Genomic DNA, 21,741 nt, shown 5'->3' on the forward strand with positions numbered 1-21,741 from the left:
CATTTTAGTGGTGGAAGGTCTCCAGGTTCAGATTCTGAAGCTGCTGCTGAACAACAAGGACAGAGGAGGGGTAAGCACTCTGTGGATGTTTGGGGACGGTATCTCCATATGATGGGCCTTGTAAGGCATAGATTTACTACCTGATTTTCCTTCTGCCAGGGAGAAGCCTCCAGATACATCTTCCTAAACAAATTTCGCAAGTTTCTTCAGGAAAATGCTAGCAACAGAGGGGTAAGTCAGAGGGCCAACCTTCCCACGAGCCTCCGGCACCTTCAGGTTGGGAGCAATGCCCTTTTGGCTGGGCTGCTTCCAGCAGTTGATCCACTGAGGCCTAGATATGGCAGGGAGTGACGAGGAGGGAGATCTGAGGCCAGAAACCAGGCAACTCATCCCAGTCCTATGCAGTGATTTATAGGAAAGTGGACCTTGGGGACAGCCCTAGGTGGGAGCTGAATGTCCTTCTATAACCCCTTGGGGAGCATGGCTGTGGGCTGCTCTGCTACAGCGGAGCTTTGGCTTCCTCTTCACTGCCTGGGTGAGGACTGTTCTGGCCCTGGATCAGGCTCTTGGCCTGCAGCTTTGGGAGGTAGGCATCCACTGGTGCAGGAAACCCTCTCTTCACCTGCATCTCTGTGTTTATCATCAGCCCCATCTTTGGTGGTGGAGCGTGTTATCCCTCCTACTCCTCTGTCAGACCAGTTTGTTGTTTAAGTGCCCAGGACTTTCTGGAGGTGGAAACTGCTGCCTACCATTAGGACTGGGCTCTCTACCAGAGCTGGAAGCTAGAGATGCTAGTAAGGCTGAGAACACAAAGTTTCTGCCTCCCCCATGTGGCCCCTGGGACTGAGATGCATTTTCACACCTGCCCTGATGGTTGGACTCTCATTCTTGCCCTAGAACTTGACTGTGTTGTGCCCACCAGAGTATATGGTGTGCTTCCTGCACCGCCTCATTGCTGCCCTGCGCTTCTTCTGGGATGGACACAAGGCAAAGACCCCAGCTGCCCTGAGCAGTGAAGGTGAGGCCTGGGGGAGAGGCTTTGAAGGTTAGGTTGTCCTAACCTTGTGGTTAGGACAAGGTTTGCTTCTCAGTAGTGCTTTCCAGAATGATGGAAATTTTGTGTTTTTCATGGGTGCTTGAGCCTTCTCTCACTCTGTGACTGTAGTTCCCGACTGGGGACTACCCTGGGAAATTCCCGTGTGCAGCTCTATTCCAATTAACCTCCACACCTGAGATTTGAAAAGGGACACCTGTGCTGTTTGTCAATTCCCCCTCTCTGTTCTGGAGCAGAGTCCAGTATTGATAATGAGTCTGTGGATGGGCAGCTCAGTGATCCCATAGTCAAAGTTTAGGGAAAGATATTTGTCTAGCTTTGTGGTTCCCAGACTGTGGAATTAAGGGGGAACCGAGTCAGTGCCAATTTGTTTCCCACCCTTAAACCCCACCTTGCCTGTGCGTCTGTGATCTGCTTGGCATTCCCTTTTCTTACTTTAGATTGACCCTTTCCCTAGACTCAATAAGTGCTTTATAATCCATGTGGGACTAAGTGTCAGAGCTGGAGTAGCCAGGTGGAGAGCTGTCAAGTCTTATGATGATCCAGTTTACCCCAGTGCCTGTGGTTTGAGGAAGGAAGTGCTGGGAGGCTTGTTGTTGATGGCCCTTGGTTGCTTTTGTTTCTGCATGGGTCTAATGCTTCCTCCATTGTGGAAATCACCTCTGCCTTAACGGCTCGTGCTTTTATGGCAAAAATCTTGTTGATAAATGTTAGTCTAGGCTGGCCCCTGGGGTCTGCCTTAGGAGGCCATACATGTCTGTGTGAATCCTGTGCATGGGACTCATGGAAAAAACAAATCTTCTCTGCTTTAGAGGCTTATGTCCCTCCTCAACTCTTCTATAATGGGAAGGTGGATTATTTTGACCTTCAGCGACTTGGAGGACTCCTGTCTCATCTTAAGAAGACTCTGAAAGGTAAGTGCTTTCATTTCCAATATCTGCATCCAGGTCCTGGCTGAAGTTCACCCAAGAGACATTCCAGGGAGCTGTGGGTAATGAATTTTGATTAAATTTGAGAAGACTTGCATTTTAATGAGGTGCAGGTTACTCTGAAGAAGACACTGCTCCTATTGGGTGGAGTGTCCTTTAAGTGAACAGTTTACTGTTTGCATCCCTGAATGGGGCATGTGGCAGTTGGAGGAAGGGGATAGTCTGGGAATATCCTCTGGTGTTTTGCTCTTGCTGCACCACAGCCAAGGGCTGGGAGCTGTCAAAGCACTGACCATCAGCCTGGCTCTGCTGGGCATGAAGGATGTCCAGGATTTACTTGCTGTGCCACTCAGGGCAAGGAGTAGCAGTCCTGTGTATGTACTGCAGCTGTGTGTTTTTAAGCAGCCCACTCTGGCAATAAACTTCCAAAGCCTCCCTTAAGGAAGGATTAGAAACCCCTTGGCATTCCACTGGACTTGATTTGTCTCTGGTTTCTGGCTGATGTGCCACTTACCTTTGCTCAGATGTCTCTTCCTCCCCAGGATGTTTGCAAGATTAGGACCATTTTCTCTGTCTCAAGTTAATCCCTAGTTTTTTCAAAATTAGATTACTTAATTTAAGAACTACATAATCTCCTCTGGTCTCTTACCAAAGTATCCTGAAGAGATTTAAAGACAGAGCTATGGATTAGAGATGACATTCTTTAGGCTTTGTACAGCATAGACATCAGCACAGCCTTCCTTTGGGCTGAGATTGTTTCTGGTGTGAGTCTCAGTCCTAGTGAGTTAGGGACACACCATGGGACAGCACTGAAGAACTGGATGCTTAAAAAGTTGTCTCAGGCACAGAGTTTCCTTCCCTGCTCTATTCTAGTCTGGTCCTGGTGGTTGTTTCCTGGTTCCTCAGTTATCCTATTTGTAGCTGGTAGGACCAGGAGCAGAACTGGGTCTTGGGTGAGCAGCACCCATCACTGCTTGGTCTCTGTTAGTGAGAGCAGATTTGTTCCATGGAAGGAAGCCAGGGGAAGGTTCTGATACACCATCTAGCTTTGCTGGCTGCTTCTCTACTGCCAAAAAGCAGGAGAGAGGATGAGCCCAGGGCTGCCTCATGGGAAGTGAAGGGTGACTCCTGTGTTCACAGCTGCTTTGCTGTGCTCTGTGCAGATGACCTGGCTGCAAAAGCCAATGTCCTGATTGACCCTGCAGAGCTACAGGCAGTGACTATGGATGATCTTGATGAAGATGAGGAATCAGCAACATCAGCAGCACAGGTGAGTTGTGTTAATCACCTGCAGGGGTCCTGGTGCTGGGGCAGCAAGTTCAGCCTCTGGCCAGAGAGGCTTTTCTTTAGAAGAAGACAATGTCTGGGCCAGGACTGTAACCAGTCCATGGGCAACCAGATAAACAGCTGCACTTGCATGAGAGTCACTGGAGATCAGCAAGGTCCTGGATGTTTGAGCAGGGTCCCAAGTTTGAGCAGCAACATTTTCTTTGCTGTGTTCTCTCACTACCCACTGATCTGAATATGCCCCCTCCCCTCCATGGCAGCTCATGGTGCTTGCATTTGGAAGGGTGCAAGGCAATGACAGACAGAGCAGCTCCTTGCTGTGCAGATCTGCTGCTTGTACCTGGCATGTGCCCTTGGAGGAAGGACTGTCCATTTGCTACCCTGGCACTGCTGGCCCAACCATGATAGGAAGGGTGTCCGCTCATCTTCCAGTGGCCACTGGACATCTATCCCAACATCCTTGCAGAGACAAGGGAGGAACAGCAGGCAGCCAAACAGCTGGAACTGCTTCTCCCTTCATTTCCTTTCAGTCCCAGCGTCCCTCTGCCGCCCTGGCCATCGGTGGAGCTCTTGCCAGGCCTGGCTGGCTCAGCTCCCCCACCCTGGGCCGTGCCAACCGGTTCCTGAGCACGGCAGCCGTCAGCCTGATGAACCCGCGGCGGCCGCTGGGCGCCCTGGAGAAGATCAAGGTGCGCACGCTGAGCGTGGAGCAGCGCACAGAGGAGGACAGTGAGTACTCTGCTGTGTGCTACCGTGGCCCAGGGGGTCCCTGGCAGAATGGCATCTTCCAGCTCCCGGTACTCTCAAGAGGAATGGAATCTCTTTGCTGCCAGCGTTGCTCCTTCTCATTCCCAGGACGTGCTGACACCCAAAAGTCCGCAAAGACCCAAAAGACCCCTTTGCCATCCTGAGCATGATGCTGGTGGTGCTGTCACTCTCTACATGTAGGGAGATGCTGCCTCAGTTCCTGCACGTGCAGTGAGGCTTTGCAGAGAGGTGGTTCAGAGGCAGTTGTGGCCACGTTTGCTCTGAACACAGACTAGCTGGAGGATGGCGTGTGCAGGAGCAGCACTGTTGCTGTTGCATTGGGCCATGCAGGCCTCTCAAGCATATATAGGGCTTGAGGAAGTTGAACTTACGTGACCTGGGTCTGTCTGAACAGATCTTATGGGTCAACCTGATGCAGGCAGCAAGATGGGAATGGTGTGTTAGTGTATCTAGTGACTCACGTGGGCTGGGAAGGGGCACAGAGACACAGCGGGGCTTTGGCTTCAGAGAGGTGCCAAAATGCTGTGCTGAGAACTTCTTTCCTGTCTTGGGGATGCATTGCAGTTGAAGGCACCCATGGAAACGAGGGTCTCTTACTGGGCAGACCCCCAGAGGAGCCAGACCAGCCCATCACTGAGAACTCCCTTCTGGAAGTCCTGGATGGGATAGTGATGATGTACAACCTCAGTGTGCACCAGCAGCTTGGGAAGGTAAACAGCACGTACTGTGTAGGAATCCATTTCCCCAACATCCAGGCTTCTACACTGACTCTGTTTCCTGCTTATTTAGTGACTGTATATGCCCTTTCCTTCTCCCAACAGATGGTTGGTGTGTCAGACGATGTGAATGAATATGCCATGGCACTGAAAGACACAGAAGAAAAAATCAGCCGCTGCCCAAAGAGAGTAAGTGTTTCTGGGCTCCCACTTCCACTCCCTCCCTTTCTGTGGAGGGAGTGGGAATCAGTGCTATAAAAAGCATCCACAGAAAAGCTACTGTCCCCTTTCCCTCCTACCAATGCTTCCTAGGTAGCCCCAAGGTGGTATTTGCTTTTGCATTGTTTGTCCAGCCCTGAAAAAGGATGCTGTAAATGGCAGTGACATCTGCCCTCACATCTCTGCACTCTTTTCAGAGGAGAGACATCCATGAGGAACTGCTGAAGAGCCAAAAGGTCTTCTCTGAGAAGCTCAATCACCTAAGCCGGCGCCTCGCCTGGATAAATGTCACCATCTATTCAAAGGTGAGCAGGAGTGTAATTCCAGCAGCTCAGAGGAGACCAGTGAGTGAGCATCAGTGCTGCTTGGCTCACGTGCCACAAGTGTTGTTTTCCCTGGTGTTGAAGCAGTGGTGATGATCTTTGGGACTTATTATCCCTTCTTGTGCGTTGGAGGCTCCTGTCCCAGCCTTGGTCCTGTAGTGTTTGTTAGGGCACAGCCCAGTCTGATCTGAGCTGGGCACGGTGCTCTGGGCTTTCACTTGTGGCATCTGCTCTGCAGACAGAAGAGTACAGGTTGAAAGGAGATTCAGTTCTCAGGACATGTCAGAGGATAGAGGCTGCTGTGGACCACTTCACTGAGCTGTGCTGTGCATCACAAGGGGATCTCACTGCTACTGCTCTTCCTGAAATCTGCAGGATCCAAGCTGAGGGATTTTTGTTGAGGTGTTCTCCTCTTCCTCACTTTGTTTCCACATAGAGAGTGTGTTCTGCATTTAGTAATGCAGTGACTGTTTGCACAGGTTGTCCCTTTTTCTTTGTATTCACCATTTTCCAGGATAAAATCTCTGGTCTGTTTACTCGTGAGCAGTTTTGCTGATCTTTTTCTGTCTTCCCCTGCATGTTGCCTTGCCCCATCTCTGTAGCTTTTTTTGTGCCTGGGGAAGAAGACTAGTTGCCTCGAACATGCAGAGGCAGCAGGGTCTCTGCATGTGTCCCAGGATGTAAACAGGGAGGGGAAGAGTAGTTCCCATGAATGCATCTGGCAGAGCTACAGTGGCTGATCCTGGCTCATGAGCTCTTTGCTTGTCCTCTCCTTTACTCTTGAGAAGGACTGCAAGGCACAATACTGAAGGGAGAAGATCTCCAGATGCAATAGCATAGCCCATGCTTGCCAGAAAAGAATCCTTTCTTCCCAGACTACTCTGGAAAGGCTGAGGGGCATCACCAGGGTGCACTGCAGGTATGGCTGTGATGGCCCTTGCAGAAACACTTCATGTCTCTGGATAATCCATTGTCATACTAAAGGCAGGTGCTGCCATCCATCAGGAGTGCAGTGTCACCTTCCTGGATGAATCAGCAGCATCTGGGAGCAAAGGTTACAGCCTTCCCTGCTTGTGCTGCTGTTCTGGTCTGCATGGTCCACAGGGAGAGCAGCTCAGGAGCTGGCTCAGGGTGTGGAATGTGCCCTGAGAGCCCAGTGAGATTGCTGTGGAGCCGAATGTAGCTGCAGCCAGGAACCTGTGCCTTCAGGGCTCCATCTCACAGCCATCCTGCTCTTTCTCAATGAATCCATCCATCCAGTGGCTCCTGTGTCCCTGGGAATTGTGTGCACCGGAGGATCACATCTGTGTGAGTGTTGCAGGCATTGCTGTTGCTGATGGAGAGAAAGAGCCTGGCTCTGTCTAGAGGTGAAGTCCCACTCTGTGCTGTGTCACAGCACAGCAGAGGCTGCTCCTTCCTCGGGGGAATTAGTCACTGGTTTATTCTGAGCTGAGGGATTCAAGGTTAGACAAAAGGGAATGCTACAGCTTAAAAACACTCTTCGTTTTAAAGCACATAATCCTGCCTTCAAAACATCCCTGTGGGAATTCCAGCTTATTTTATTACAACATTGTACTTATCCATCACACTGTGGGTAATCACATCTTTGTATCCTCTTGGTGTAGGCTTTCTTCAAGCTTGGCAATACCTGAAATGATGTTTTGAGGTTGTCAAGTCTTAATAAAACCAAATGCAGCATTTCTTTTACCTTAATGTTGTCTGCACAGTTGCTTTTTATCCTGAAAGCAGCAATTTGGCTGAGATGTGTGTTGGTGTCAAGATAAAAATGTCTTTTAATCATTTTAGATGATTTGCACTAGTTCAGTCTAATTTACAGAACAAACCCATGAAAATCTCCCAAAGGTGGTAACAACACACTTTAGAAAAGCCACTAAGCAAACAAAATCCCTTATCTGCACCTCTAATTTTACTTTTTTCTTTAATTAGAAGTGTAACCCTTCTCCATCTATTTTTATGCAAGTAGTTATTGCTTATGCTATTTCTTGGCATTGCAGGATATGAAATAATATTTCCTCTTTTTATGGCTTTGTTGGCGCTCATTTTTATAGCTTCGAGTTATGTAGATGCCCTTAAATTTCCTGGTTTTAATTTAGGACCCCCAGAGTTTTATTTAGAAAAACAAGAGGCTCCTCAGGACAGTAAATCTGTTTGAATGGCTGGCACAGAACCTGAAAGGCTGTGGCTGCCTATTACAAAGATCTGAGTTGGTGTGAGCTTTCAGCCTGTTCCCATTTAATCCCTACAATGGACCAACTTCCTTTCCAGTAGATTTCTGCTGGGTTTGCTAGTGTCTGCTTTCTTTCAGCAGCGTCCTTGGAATCAAAACTCACTTCCTTTTATTGCCACCAGGCTTGTGTGGTTGGATACACACTGGCAAGGAGTAGTGCTTGGAGGGTCTAAATGCTGGGTGAGACAAAGCCATCACACTGATGCTCTGAGCTTGAGGTTGGTGTAGAGATCTCAGATTGTTCCTTCCACCTGAAGGTTCTGCGGCTCTGTGAAAAGCCTAAATGCACAGATCAGGTTACTGAACTCAGAGCAGCGGTCTGAGGAACACCTCCGATACGGAGATGTTTCTGAGGTCTAAGTGTGGTGCTGATGGTTGTTTCTCCAAAGAGGAGCTGGACAAAACTCACTGGGGATTGTTGTGTTCTTCCTGGCCAGGAGAAGATGCAGGATATCTACTGGCTGCTGCGGGTGTGCATCCGCACCATCGAGCACGGTGACAGGACAGGCTCGCTCTTCGCTTTCATGCCAGAGTTCTACCTCAGCGTGGCTATGAACAGCTACAGTGCACTCAAGAACTACTTCAGCCCTGTAAACAGCATGGAGGAACTTCCAGGTGAGGGCATGGGGAGGCCTTGCTAATTCTGTCCTGATAAAGTCACATCCTTATGGAGAAGTAGCAGTAGTTGGGCATCACCCCTTCTGTGTCCTTTCCTGGTTGTGACGTGCTGCACCAGTACATTGTGTGTGCTGGGCAGGTGCTGAGGCTGCTTTCTGAGCGGGTACCTGCTGGTCACTGTGCTCAGACAGGGAGCCCATGCCTTGCCCAAAGCTCTCACAGGGTTGGCTATAGTGAAAATTGCTGGCAGCTATGGATTGTGTTTCCAAAGGAGTATCAGGAATGGGCTGGGGTGCTCTAAGATGTGAGCGCCTCAGCAGTGCGTGCCATTGCTTTCTGGTTTCTGGGTGGGAGGAGATGTGCCATGAGTGCAGAAATTGGGACTGCTTTCAAATTCCCCTGGGATTTGGGTAAGTTCCTATGGAGATGACCACCCACATGGTGCCAGGAGTCTGTGTTTAGGTGGATTTCCTCTGGGTACGTTCTGTGCTTTCCTGGCTAAGTGACCCTGCTGAGCTCTTAGCAAATAGTTCTGTGCTTTCCAGAGCCCACGAAGGTAAGAAAAGCTTCTGTTCCCACCAACGAGACATAGCTGAAGTGTTCACATCCTTTAAGTGGGGGCTGTGCCTGCTGTGCAGGCAGCAGCAGAATTAAGCAGTAGCAGATTTCTTAGGGCCTGCAGGCTGGACATGGCTTGTCTTCAAAGATCTTCTTTGTGTTACTCAGCCTCTTCTGCACCAGGCACCTCTCCCTTGCCATCCGACTGGATTGCATGGGTTTATGTTTCTCTGAGTAACTGTTTCAGACTCTGCAGACTGAGGTGAGGCTCTCCTGGAGATGAATGTGTCTTCCCAGCTGTCTGTTTTGACAACTAGACACACAACAAAGCTGCAGCTAGCTGTTACAGGGATGAATTCCATGGCCTGTACCATGTCCACAGGAGTGCTGGGACCACAGGGCTTCCCATCAGGCCGTTGGTGTGACCCCTGCTCCCTCCTTCTCTTGCAGGTTATGACGAGACCCTGATGCGCCTTGCTGCCATCCTGGCCAAGCATTTTGCTGACTCGAGGATTGTGGGCACAGGTAAAGCTGCACTCCTCTGCTTTGGGGTGATGGTGCCACAGGTCTGGCCGGTCCCACTGCCAGTGGCTCACCAGACTTCTGTTGGGATCTATCTCCTGAATCTGTTGAGTGCTTTATGCCTCCACATACAAAGAGAGGCTGGGCACTGCCCTTGTCTGGTGTGTCCTTCTTAGTCCAGGGTTAGATACATGACCTAGGATACGCTTTGGAAAGCAGGACTCATGTCCCGGCTACTTGCATGTCCAGTCTGGGGTTATTCCTTAGCTGTCAGAGCATAAGCATGCTCTCCACGTCAGCTGGGACAGTGTGCCTCTCCACGTGAGGGTCAGTCCCTCCCAGCCCCTGGCACTCAGGTGCTCCCTGTGTGTCCTTGGGTGCCTGGCCTAGTCCCTTCTCATTCCTCCTCAGACATCCGGGACTCCCTGATGCAGGCGTTGGCCAGCTACGTCTGCTACCCCCACTCGCTGCGTGCTGTAGAGAGGATCCCAGAAGAGCAGTAAGTGCTGCCCTGCCTGTTCCTGGGGAGCTGGGGCAGGGCTGGGGTGGTGGCAGTGTTGGATGAGAGAGCAAGTGGGCTGCCAAGCACCACTGAGGGTCCAGGAGCTGCAGCACCGTGCTGGAGTTGATTTAGGAGCCTTCTGTCACCCTTATACCTGTGGCTTTGCTCTGACCCAGCTCTGTGGGTCCTACTGTGTGTCCTGTTTAATCCCCTGTTCCCAAACCCTGTGGGCTGACCTATGTCCTTGTCTGGCAGGCGGATCTCCATGATGAAGAACCTCCTGGCTCCCTACGAGCAGCGACCCTGGGCACAGACCAACTGGATCCTCGTCAGGCTGTGGCGGGTGAGCGTCCTGCATCCCAGCCCCTCCCAGCATCTGGGGCTCGTGGGACACTGAGCATTTCACTTTAGAGTAGCAGCAAAACACAACTGTTTTTCAGCCTCTAAGATCTTTCCTTATCTCTTTTGCCAGGGCTGTGGCTTTGGGTACAGATACACACGGCTCCCACACCTGCTGAAAACCAAGCCTGAGGATGCCAGTCTGCCCAGCCTGCAGAGTGAGTGGGGCAGGGGATGGGCACTCCGGGCTGTGATGGGTGGTGAGGGAGGACCAGCCTCTTCCCTAGCAGCCATCTCTACTATGGGCCAGGCCAGCTGGTGAGATGGCTGGTGAAGTAAAGTGCTCCTGGCCAAATATCAGACCCAGTCTTTGCAGCCTGGCCATCCCCAGCCTCTCTACACTGGCTGGTGACTCTTGCGTGCTGGATGGTGAGTTGGACCCATCACAAGGAGGGGTTCAAGGGAGAGGAGAGAAGCCCAGGGCTGCATCCTTACCAGAGTTTTACCCTGAAATGTAAGCCTGGGAGAAGGCTCTGTGATGTCCACAGTGAGCAGCTGCTGTGGGGAAGAGATTTCATGTTTGCCAAGCAACAGATACCCTGTGAGAGGGACCAGGTGCCCAGGGAGGCAGGGCACTGGAAAAATTTGCAAGCAGGGAGTGTTTTAAACAGGCACCTCTCAGAGCCTGGCAGAGCCTGTCCTGCCTTTGGCACTTCATTTTGGTTCTCAGCACTGTCACTGAACTGAGGGATTCCTCAGCTCCGTTGTGGCTGAGAAAGGACCTTTCCTGAGCTGACGAACACATCCACACGTCCCCAGCTTCACCCTTGCAGGGTCTGGACCTGTCTGAATACATTCTTTACCCCCCCCTCTGGAAAAGGCTTTGTGCCAGACCTTGCTGCTGGAGAGCTGGATGGGGATGGGGGACAGAGGGTGCTGCAGCTTGCCATGGGAATGCAGCACATGGAGGTGTGTGCTGAGCCCCACCTGGTGAGCTGTCTGTCTCTGTTTTAACAGCACTCTTGTTCTCTTTTCTCTCTCCTGCCCGTGGTGCCCAGGAGATCTCTCTGTTGCTAGTTTCCAGAGTAAGTTTGTTGTGTGACCCTCTCTTGTCTGGTGAAGTAGCTTTAGAGAGCTCCCTGCTTCCCCTCTTCTGTCTAAAGAGACCCTTCCTTGTGGGCAGAGAGCTTCACACATGATTGTTTTCCTCAGTTCCATGGGAGAAGCCAGGTGGGCTGGTGCCCATGTAGCAATCTCTGAGGCTGCTTCATGGACCTGCTCTCAAACCTGTTTTATCAGGGTTACCTCAAGTGTCAGAGCCTTCCACAGGCTGTTCCAGCCTTGGGTTCCTCTCTTCCTTGGAGGATGATGGAGAAGCCCTGGTACACATGCAGGAGAGACCTTGTGGCTGGGAGAAGCCCTGGTACACATGCAGGAGAGACCTCGTGGCTGTCCTCTCACACTCCTACTGCACAGCCAAGACCTTGAATGGCTGCCTCCAGTCCTCTGGGGTGGTGACCAAGATCCTCCCATCCTGGGGAGCTCTGGGGCAGGAGCAGAGTTCCTCAGCTGTGGAGGCCTCGTTCCATGTGTCGTGTGGCTCCACAGAGTCTGAGCCTGGAGTGGGCTGTGCTGGCTACTAGGGACTTGCTCTTGGGATTGCTATTTTAAGGCTCAACCAAATCAATAATGAATGCTGATTTAATTGAAGAGGGACAGGGGACTCAGAGGTGTCCTTGAGATGCTGCCCAGGGAAGGAGGAGAAGACGACCCCCCTGCCTTCCCACCCATCATCTTCACCTTGTTGCAATTTGAGCATTGGCAGGGGACAACAGGACAAACTGCTGAGCTGAAGGAAATCCCTGTTTATCTGGGTCTGCTTCTGCAGGCCAGTCTGAAGGGAGCTTGGGCAAAGTCGTGTTCTCTGGTGCTCCAGCCTTGTCCTGCTCTGGGAATGCTTCCTTGGAGGACTGCACAGGTCGGGAAGGTTTGCTAGTGCTGTCTCACAATATCCATGAAACACAGAGCACAGACCTGGTCTCCTCTGCTGCCTTTTGCCTGTGCTCACTGATGGTGAGCAATGGGTGGCTGCTGGGTTAGCCAGCGAGGGGGAGAGGCTCAGAAAGGCTGTCCCTGCTTACTCCCAGAGTTCTTCCTTGGCCCTGCTGGCACTGAAGAGCTCTCATGCCTCCAGTTTGGCTCCTGAGAGCAGACAGGGCTGTGCTCAGAGCTGGGGCAGTTCTGTTTGGCAGCTGCTGCAGGGACTTGTTTTGGTTTCATCATGGCCTTTGGGCAAGGCTGGGTGCTGCTCCCACATGCACACCAGGGGCAGCCTGGCTTGTAAAAGCAGGAGCTGCAGGGTGGCTTCAGGTTGCATCACAGGGCTCCTCTGCCCCAGGTCTTCTACCCACGCACCCATCAAGCCATGGAGGGAATGTGGATGGGACTGTGAGATCATTTAGCTGGGATGTTGTGCAACAGGGGCCAGACAATTCACCCACATCCCCTTCCCAAGTCCAGCAAATTGCCTAAGCTAAAGAGGTCTTTCAGGAAGAGATCCTGCCTCCATCTGACAACACCAAAAGTATCAACTGGTAGTACTTAAACTGTCCAAGCCCTTCTGGTGGTGGTTTCTCCCCCTCGGAAATAAATCTATCACTTATGATTCCTGATGGAGATCATGAAATTATAAAATGAGTTGGGTTGGAAAGGACCTTAAAGATCTAATTCCAACCCCCCTGCTGTAGGGAGGTACACCTTCCACTAGACCAGGTTGCTCAGAGCTCCATCCAGCGTGGCCTTAGACATTTTCAGGGATGGGGCATCCACAACGTCTCTGGGCAACCTGTGCCAATGCCTGACCACCCTCACAGGAAAGAATTTTTTCCTGATATCTAATCCACACCTGCTCTCTTTCAATTTGAAACCATTCCCCCATACCTAACCTCACCTTCTGTCTCCCACTGCTTCTGCTCTGCCTTTTTCTGCTGGCTTAAATTGCATTACAACATTCTAGTCTTCAGAAGTGCTTGTGTATCAGGCTAAACTCACTTCTTAGTCCTTTTCAGGACACAGCCTCTGTGCTTTATCCAGGAAGAGGTTTTGCTTTTCTGTGAGCCTCACAGTTGTTCACCCTTCCCATGCTTTTATCATCCCAGAGGTGCCTGTGTCATGCTGGCGGGAACCCCTCCCTGCTCTGCTGGTCACAGAGCCAAAACTTGCATTAGCTGGAGGCACACACGGATCCCAGCTGTGCCCTGGGCTGTCCTGATGCCTGGCACTCCACCTTATTGATATCTCATCCCCTGAATGCCGCCCGCTTTCCTTCTGCCTCGCCCCCGCAGCCTTCCCTTTGCTCCTCTAAATGCATCTCTGCATGGGCACAGTGACGTGGTTGTAATGCATCTGGGCCCTTTCAAAAACCCAGATTAGCATTGGGTAGAGCTGCTTTGTTTCTGAATCTGGTCAATTTGGGGCTTTCCCCCTCTGTGCTCCCAGCTCTACTGTAAATGCTGCAGTGTCCAGAGATCCCTCAGGCTGCTGACCCAGAAGTCTCACAATTAGCCCTGTTATAAGTCTTGCTGGCTCATTAGCAAACTATAAAGCACATAATTACCTTCCTGTGATGAAAGTACATGACCCTGCTTCTTTACCATTATCTAGTAGGAGCACTTATTGAAGGCTTCCACTTTGTCTGCTTTATTAATTTTTAACTCTCTCTAATAATGAGCCTCTGCTACTGTTAGATTTTTTCCTTGTAACTGAAGAAACTTTGCATTTAGCATGGTTAGTTGAGGATGTTTTTTATGTCTTCTCCTTCTATTACTCCCCTTTCTCCTTGTTTTCATCTACCACTGGCTATGTTTTATTACATTCACTTTACCTTTTACATTTTAACTCGTGCCTTTTAACCCAAGTGCTAGCTGGAGCACTGGGGCATTCTAGCTCCCTAATAATCCTCTTAAAGAACTCTGGTTTTTTTTATTCACTGTTTCCCCCACCTCTGTCTCCTCTATTTAATTTATATTTTTGCAGGGAAGTTTCTGTTGTGGAAACATCGGATGTATCTGTAACCGCTGGGTTCCACGCTCTGTTTCCCACATTAAATGTATTGAGGTCAAAATTTCTGGCCTTGGAAAACCACTGATTTCTGTTCCAATGACTGATGTTTATCTGTCATAATGAAGGCTAAGCCAAGACTGAGTGGCTTTTGTATTAGGGAGGTACAAATTTCAGAAGCACTAAAGACTATTGCCAGGATCGAGATCACCCCATCAGTGAGTATCCAAAGACTCCCTGTGGAATGACATCCCTGTCTGCAGTGGCACATGTAAGGGATGTGTCATTGCCCAGGAGGGCAGTGGTACCTGAGGTGGGTGGGAATGCCTCAGCAAAAGAAAAGGAACACAACACCAGGACTAGATTTTTGGATACCACTCATGACTGCCCTGTGGAGAACCTCATCTGGAAACTCATGCAAGGGATGAAGCTGCTCTTGCTGTGTTCCAGGGCTTGTTTTTTATGTTGTTTTCAAAGAGTAACAGTGATCACAGCATCTTTAGATTCAGAATCCTCTTAGGAGCAACAAAAGCCAAGAAAGTAACACAAGAAAGAAAGTTTCTTGTGTTAGCTTAAAACCTTAAATAAACCTACTTAACTGTGGAGAAGTTTGACAAAAGGCACTGGTTTTTAATGCTCTTACAGTCTAGCACAGTCTTTGGCAGCAGCAGGGAAAGCATTTAAGAACTGGAGATTTGTAGCAAACTCACACCAATCATGGAAAAAAGACCACGAGGAAGTAGTCATTGGCTAGAAATCAGGATAAAGCAAGTTGTTACAAGTATAAGAGCATCCTTCAAAAAAGCCAAAGCTGCCTGTAAATGAGGTAAACTTTGGCTAGGCAATCCATGTTGAGATCTGTCCTGACTTGAAGTGTTGGTAAAAGAGGCTTTGGCAACAGACCAGCAGGACAACACACACAACTCCTCCACAGGGAATGTTGATCCTTGCCTAGGACTGCTTTGGTACTTAAAGGCTGGAGGAGGGTTAATATGTCAGCATTTTCAAGAAAAAGCATTTTTTACACATTGAAGGGAGGCTGGGGAAAAGAAGGCACAAAAAACTTAACTCTACAGAAAAACCTTCTAATTCTGAATTCACGGGAGAGAAAATGTAGATGGAATCAGCATGGTCAGATGTAGAGTGGTGGAGTAAGGCTGTGATGTGCCCCTTCAGCCATCACTGACAGAGAAGACAAGGTGGGCTCCAGCACTGACTCCTGGGCTTCTCACTTGCACCTCATGGCCAGCAAGTTCCTGAGGGTCATCCTTGAACTGGCAACCTGTTGTAATCTTTTGGAAAAGAGCAGCTTGATGTCCAGTCCAAGGAACAAATTACACAACAGCAATTATGAGGAAAGGAAAACAGAACAAAACCAAAACCACATTATGCCTTTGTGCAAATGTGCCACACGCTTGTGGTTTGGATGCTGTGTGTGCTTCTGATTCCACCTCTCCAAAGAAAACCTGGGAGAGGTGTCAAGGTTCAGCGGGGGATGGCAAAAGGGACAAAGATGTGACAGTTTCTGGATGAGAAACTGTACTGGCTGGGGCTGTTGCTGTTGGAAAAACTATCATAAAGGTGTGAAATCATGGCTAACTGGAGGAATTGACTGGAGAGGAGCATCTCACTGTCTCTCCCACCAGAAGGAACAGGTTACAGAGTAAATGTTGACAAATAAAACGAGTAGGAGCCAAGCTGCAATCTGAATTCCTCCTGCTGCACACACTGAGCTGTGGAATGTTCAATGCTAAAGGCTTACACAGTTTCAGAGGACACTGGGAAAGAAATCCCCAGAGGACCACTAAATATGTAAAAAGGACGAGTCTGGCTTCGGCAGTCCCTGAGCCACGTGTGTCCAAGGGCCGGGAAAGTACTTGTGGGTGGGAGTAGGACATCAAAGACGTTTGTTGTGATGAAATCCTTCCCAAAAATGAGTTTTTAGGCAGGATCAAAGCCAGGGTGCTGGCCTGCCTGGGGTGATTATGCACTGTGAGGCTCAGCACGTGGCCTCCATAACAACAGAAGTTCATTGCACTTGCTCATGGGCATTCACAGAATAATTTATTCTGTTCCCATTTGAGATGATGATCTCCTGCCATCCCTCTCTGCTTTGCTAATCCCAGCTAGCAATCTCCCTGTAGTTATGCCTCGCTTTTTGATCCCTAGGGATGTGATGGAAGTTGTCCTGTGTTTCCTTTGCCCATGCTGGCCCTTCAAGCAGGCTGTAACCCCAGAGACCTTCTGCAGTCCCAGCACAGCTTGTTCCTCTGGGCACTGCAGTGCTGGTGCACCAGTTTGCATCTGCTCTTACATACTAATAGCTTCTAGTAGTGAGAAAATGCAGTTAGGTTGTGTTTTTCCCCTATAGCTGGTAAATTTGCTCAAGTTTCTCTCTCCAAGCCCTGCATTTTAGCCTGTGATTTGAACTGTGGTACCCTTCCCTCATAGTATTGAATGTTTGTGAGCCTCTTGCTGACAGTGGGTCCTTCTACTGGTGAGAAGCATCTATCCCATTTGTGCCCCCTTCCTTTCCCTGCCCTTCCATGGGGGTTGGTGCCCCACACAGCTTTGATGTGTTTCCCAGCTGCTGGGTCTGACTCTGTGCTCTTGGTAGTGAGAAAGCCCAGAGATGAGATGCCACGTACCAAGGGGACATGTCTGTGCTTGGGCTGAACCTGGCTGGGGAGCATGGGCAGCTCTGCCTGAGCCTGCCAGGGGCAGAGCCAGCCCCAGCTCCATTCAGAAGCCTCTCAGGAGTGGGATTCACTTGGTACCTTGCTACCCAGATGCAGGCAGACAGGCACAGCCACGTGATGTCAGGGTGGCCGTGCTGGCTCCAGGCAGCTGCTGCCACGCTGGTATCAGGAGCAATTAATGCTGAGCTGACCATGGGCCTCTGCAGGGCTGAGCAGGAGGGGTGCTGAGCTGCAGGGCAGTGCTCCTGTGCATGTGGGCAGCAGTGAGTACGGAGGGCTCTTCCCTGGTTAATTCAGGCTGGCATTGCAAAAGAGTGCTTGGAGGCCCAATCGGCGAGATCGCTGCTCAGAATAGTCCTTGCACCGGCTCCCAGTGCCCTGCCATCTCTGCTTACTGTAAGGCACAAGCCAACATTTCCCAAACCCAGGACTGATCTCACAGCCTGCCCATGCTCCCCACTCACAGCCACTCCAGGACAGGCCACTGAAGCTGTCACTGTCTGGTTTCAGAGCCGTGTCCCTCCACCCTGCTGCAGCGGCACATGGCAGACCTGCTCCGCAGCGACCGCGACCTGGCCCCCAGCTTCCTCAACAGCGTCCTGAACCAGCTGAACTGGGCTTTCTCCGAGTTCATCGGCATGATTCAGGAGGTGGGTGTGCCTCCCAGGGCTGTGGGGTCCAGCACTCGATGGGTGCCATGTCCTACACGCAGTGAGGCTCAAGACACACCTCTCAGGGTTGGGTGTGCAGTGGTTCCTGGCATGCACAGGAGATGGGATGGGATGGGATGGGATGGGATGGGATGGGATGGGATGGGATGGGATGGGATGGGATGGGGGTCACGGCCATTCTTTTGGGAAGGGGCACCTGTCTGAGCTGTCTGCATTGCTTGGCAGATCCAGCAGGCAGCAGAGCGCCTGGAGAGGAACTTTGTGGACAGCCGGCAGCTGAAGGTGTGTGCCACCTGCTTTGACCTGTCGGTGAGCTTGCTCAGGGTGCTGGAAATGACCGTCACGCTGGCACCAGAGATCTTCCTCGACTGGAACCGCCCGTCGTCAGAGCTGCTGCTTCGGAGGCTTGCCCAGGTATCATCCTGTGAAGAAGCAGCATCTGGAGGGGCATGGGAGCCCCTCTGCCCTCTCTCCAGATGCGCAGTTACTTGGAGGCTCCTGCTACAAGTGCTGTAGTACTTAAAGCTGCTGCAGAACAAATGGTGCTCCCTAAAATCTCTACGTATCAACTGCCCCCCTCCTTTGCAACTGGTCTGGCACAGCTGATTTCTACCTCTGCTGGGATGGAGGATGATGGCTGCTTAAATCTTCCTTCAGAGAGGCTATGGCCAGTAAACACTGAATTCTCCAGTGATGAGCAGTGCCATGAAATCTGGAGAGGAGGTGTGATACGTCTGAGCAAGGAGCTGTGGAGACTATAACTGGCCTCACAGGGAACACACTCCAATGTTTGGGCAGGTCCTTTATCCCTCAGTCCTAGAATATGTTACCAGACATCTCCACTTCCCTGCCAGGGTGACTGGTACAGCCTCATTTCGACCCACAACAGTCCTTGGAGTCCAGTAAATTAATTTCTTTTCTGAAGCATGGGAAATCCTGGAAAGCCCTGAGGACAGGCTGTTCTTGTACAATCTGGACTGGTGGGAAGCAGTTATATGTAACTTACCTGTACCTCAAGAGTTGAGTCTCAGGGCTCTGAGCAGATGAATCAAAGCAGATGATCGAAGCAAAGTGGGGTCTGGTACACCAGTCATGAGGGAAGTGCTCAGCTTGGGATCTTTGTAGGGATCACTGTGTGAGGAGGAGAGTGAGGGGCCCTCAGCAGGTGGCTTAGGCAAGCTGGGGAATAGGTAGCAGAGAGCAGGGTGCTGCAGCATTCCTCTCACTACCTGCTGCTGCTATGAAGCTGTGCCCCACCACTGAACATGCCCACAGGGAGGTGCAGTGTTCTGCTCTTGTGCACTGGGGAGACAGGAAGAGGGATGCTGTATCTGAGAGACCGTGCTCAGCTTGCAGCAGTTGTGTCAAGCCTGGAGCGGTCCCTGCTTGTCCCACTGGGGTTTGGGTGAGAGCTAATGGTGGCTAATTAAGTGTCTTTAGAGTTGATTCCTCCTGTGCTGGTCATAGGCAGAAATCTCTGCCTGTGGTGATGCTCTGTCATACAGAGAAGTTGATTGCTCTCTGTACTCACCCTGTGCTTCAGGCCTGGTGGATCCATCCTGCTGCCAGCTCCAGTCAGGGCAGGACCTGGACTGTGCTTCACCCTGCTGACACTGCTTTTGTCCACAGCTACCAGCTCACTCTTCACATGCTGTGGCTGTCCTGGGGATTGTAGTTTCTGCTTGTCAGGAGCTTTTATCTGCAGAAGTAGTTTGGCTTCTGTAGGTGGGAATTCAGATTTAAGTGGAAGGTGCTGATATTCAGGTGTCTTGACCTCAGACTGACTCTTCTGTGGGAGGTTTTGGTCTGGTACAACCACTGTGGTGTTGTGCCACCTTGTTCCATGCCAAAGCCAAGCTAAGTGTGTGCTGTGAGCCTCCCTCTGCATTCACCAGCTCTCAGGCAACGAGCCCAAACTATAAGGACATGCTGCCCCAAAACTTGCTTTTCGGGTGCTGCTTACAAGAAAGTCCATCCAGAAAATACAAACTCTCTCTGCTTCTCCCTACACAGCTTTTGAACCAGGTGCTGAACCGTGTGACAGCTGAAAGGAACTTGTTTGACAGAGTGGTCAACCTCCGTCTGCCTGGTGAGTCCACACATTAACCCTGTGTCCCTCTGCTGGAAGCACACCCTTGGGAAGGGATGGATGGCTTGCAAGAAGGTTGGCACAGAGGTGGATGGGATCAGACCTCAGACATGCTACATCCCTGGCCGGGAAGCCAGTCTGGTCCCACAGGCTGCAACAGAAGTGCTGCCTTCAGAAGACATGTAAATCCTTCAGACAGATGTGAGCGTTGGTGCTCTTCTTTGGTCCAGCAGCTCTGGTTCCCTCCAGCATCCCTGTCCTCATGAGGCAACTGACACACAGGTCTGGCTGTCCCTGGTGGAAGTGGCAGCTGTGTGTGTGGAGGGGTGGGCAGGTGTCTTGCTAAACACTGGTCTGGCACAGGTTAGGTGGGAGCTGTTTGAAAGGCTCAAAGCCCTGCACAGGCTGCAGCCCAGGTAGCAGGTTTGCTTGCTGGGCTCTGCATCGAGTAAAGGATGCACTGAATTATTGGGGAAAGCTATTCTCAGCAACATCAGCCCTCTTCCTTGAGAGGTGACTGTGGGCAGCTGAGCTGGGCCTGTGAGTAGACACTGGCTCCAGACGCTGTCTTATGGACATCCCATATTCCCTGTACAGCAGCTGCATTTTCTTTAGGAGAGGACAGACATCTTCTCCTCTTGAGGTTTGGAAGAGGCAGGAGTGCTCCATCATGAGAGCAGTGTCTGGGTCTGGGGTTCACATTAGTGGGGAAGACCCCTCTGTCCTTGATGGCCCCCCCCGAGAGCCCCTGTCATGGTGCCTGGTGACTGATCACCTCCTGGACCACCAAGCCTGGCAGTAGTGGTGCAGCCCTGCTCTGCCTGTCACGTGGTGGCACCAGCTCTTACCTTTCTCTTTTGCTTCCGTAGGCCTGGAGAGCGTGGACCATTACCCAATCCTTGTGGCTGTGACGGGGATACTGGTCCGGCTGCTGGTGGACACTGATGTTCAGGGGTGAGTGGCTTTTGCCTTCCAAAGCACAGGGTGTGTGGCATTGCTCTGGGCACTGCAGTAGTGCCATGGGAGGTGTTGCAGGATGATGTGGGTGCATGGAGACTGAAGCGAGGCGAGGGAGGTGTGTGTGGAGCAGGTAGAAGCCAAAGAGCTTTGTGCCCCTGCAGCAGCTGCATCCCGGTGCTCCTGCTGTGTGCAAACCCCCTCGCTGTGGTGATGGAAAACCCTTGTGAGGGGTCCCTGTGAGGTGCTGTACTGGCAGCACCTTCCTCCTCGGGATGGGGCCTGGCACTGTGCGATGGGACAGCTGCTGTCGGAGCTGCTGTATGTGAAAGAGCTGTGCTGATGTGGTGACACAGGCAAAGTGCTGCAGCACACAGGGATGGCTGGAAGGGCGTTCATTAAAGCTTCTTTGCCCTGGACCCATCTCAGGAAGGCACCAGAATGTGTGCAGAGTGCTCTGGCTGCCCAGACCTGTGGCACAAAGGTGAGACAAGTCCTGTCCAGGCATTTGGGTGATTCTGATTTTAAGATGAAGCAAATCTTGTCTTTATGGTAGCGAGTTACTCAAAGAGGCAGCACTGGCAGAGTGATGTGGCTGGACAAAGCCACAGCTGACCTGATCATTTATGTGTGTCTGTGTCTGCTTGTACCAAGTCCTGCAAATAGACTTATTCTGACACTCTGCAGCCCTGCCTTTGCCATCTCCCATTGTCATTTGTAGGTGTCTTGCCTGGTCACTGTGTGCTGTAGGCTGCTGTTGGAGATGGGGCTCTGCTGTCTGTGCTGTACATCCTGCTTGTTTTCATGTTGGAGAACACGATAATCTCTGGCTCTGCAGAGAGAAGAGTCCCATCTGGCTGAGCAGCTCAGCCCTGCAGCCAGTCTTTCAGCTTCTTCTCTCAAGGACTCAAAAGATGTACACAAATATATCTAATTATAACCTGCCTCCCGTGGCTGCTGCACCAGTCTTACAGCCCTAAGTGTGACAATGCCAAGCATTGATCAGTGGCCTTTCTGGGCTGGGAGCAAGGGTGAGTTTTGCTCACCCCCAGAACTCTGCTCTTTGGAAAGGGCAATCATGAATTTGACACCACGACTAGACATTTCTTCCTGGAGGAAAGGAAGGAGGTGATAAAGCTTTATCCTGCATGCCAGGCAGGATGAGAAGTCCTTCCCTGACACT

The 21,741-nt window shown here is 51.0% G+C and overlaps 1 protein-coding gene across 3 annotated transcripts in view; it reads left to right on the forward strand.

The window, feature by feature from the left end:
* Window positions 1–21,741, forward strand: part of RNF123 (ring finger protein 123) — a 55,230-nt gene that overhangs the window by 22,194 nt on the left and 11,295 nt on the right. For all 3 annotated transcript variants that reach the window (XM_017819867.1, XM_017819865.1, XM_017819866.1), the window contains exons 18-35: window positions 9–70; window positions 160–231; window positions 898–1,018; window positions 1,867–1,968; window positions 3,147–3,253; window positions 3,801–3,999; window positions 4,603–4,748; window positions 4,860–4,943; window positions 5,171–5,278; window positions 7,982–8,159; window positions 9,171–9,245; window positions 9,654–9,741; window positions 10,000–10,087; window positions 10,217–10,301; window positions 17,352–17,491; window positions 17,738–17,926; window positions 19,526–19,601; window positions 20,471–20,555. In XM_017819867.1, coding sequence (XP_017675356.1) covers window positions 9–70; window positions 160–231; window positions 898–1,018; window positions 1,867–1,968; window positions 3,147–3,253; window positions 3,801–3,999; window positions 4,603–4,748; window positions 4,860–4,943; window positions 5,171–5,278; window positions 7,982–8,159; window positions 9,171–9,245; window positions 9,654–9,741; window positions 10,000–10,087; window positions 10,217–10,301; window positions 17,352–17,491; window positions 17,738–17,926; window positions 19,526–19,601; window positions 20,471–20,555 — 2,005 coding nt within the window. The remainder of the gene's footprint in view (window positions 1–8; window positions 71–159; window positions 232–897; window positions 1,019–1,866; window positions 1,969–3,146; window positions 3,254–3,800; window positions 4,000–4,602; window positions 4,749–4,859; window positions 4,944–5,170; window positions 5,279–7,981; window positions 8,160–9,170; window positions 9,246–9,653; window positions 9,742–9,999; window positions 10,088–10,216; window positions 10,302–17,351; window positions 17,492–17,737; window positions 17,927–19,525; window positions 19,602–20,470; window positions 20,556–21,741) is intronic.

This window comes from Lepidothrix coronata, unplaced genomic scaffold (assembly GCF_001604755.1).
Source record: "Lepidothrix coronata isolate B3197 unplaced genomic scaffold, Lepidothrix_coronata-1.0 Scaffold78, whole genome shotgun sequence".
Classification (NCBI taxonomy): domain Eukaryota; kingdom Metazoa; phylum Chordata; class Aves; order Passeriformes; family Pipridae; genus Lepidothrix; species Lepidothrix coronata.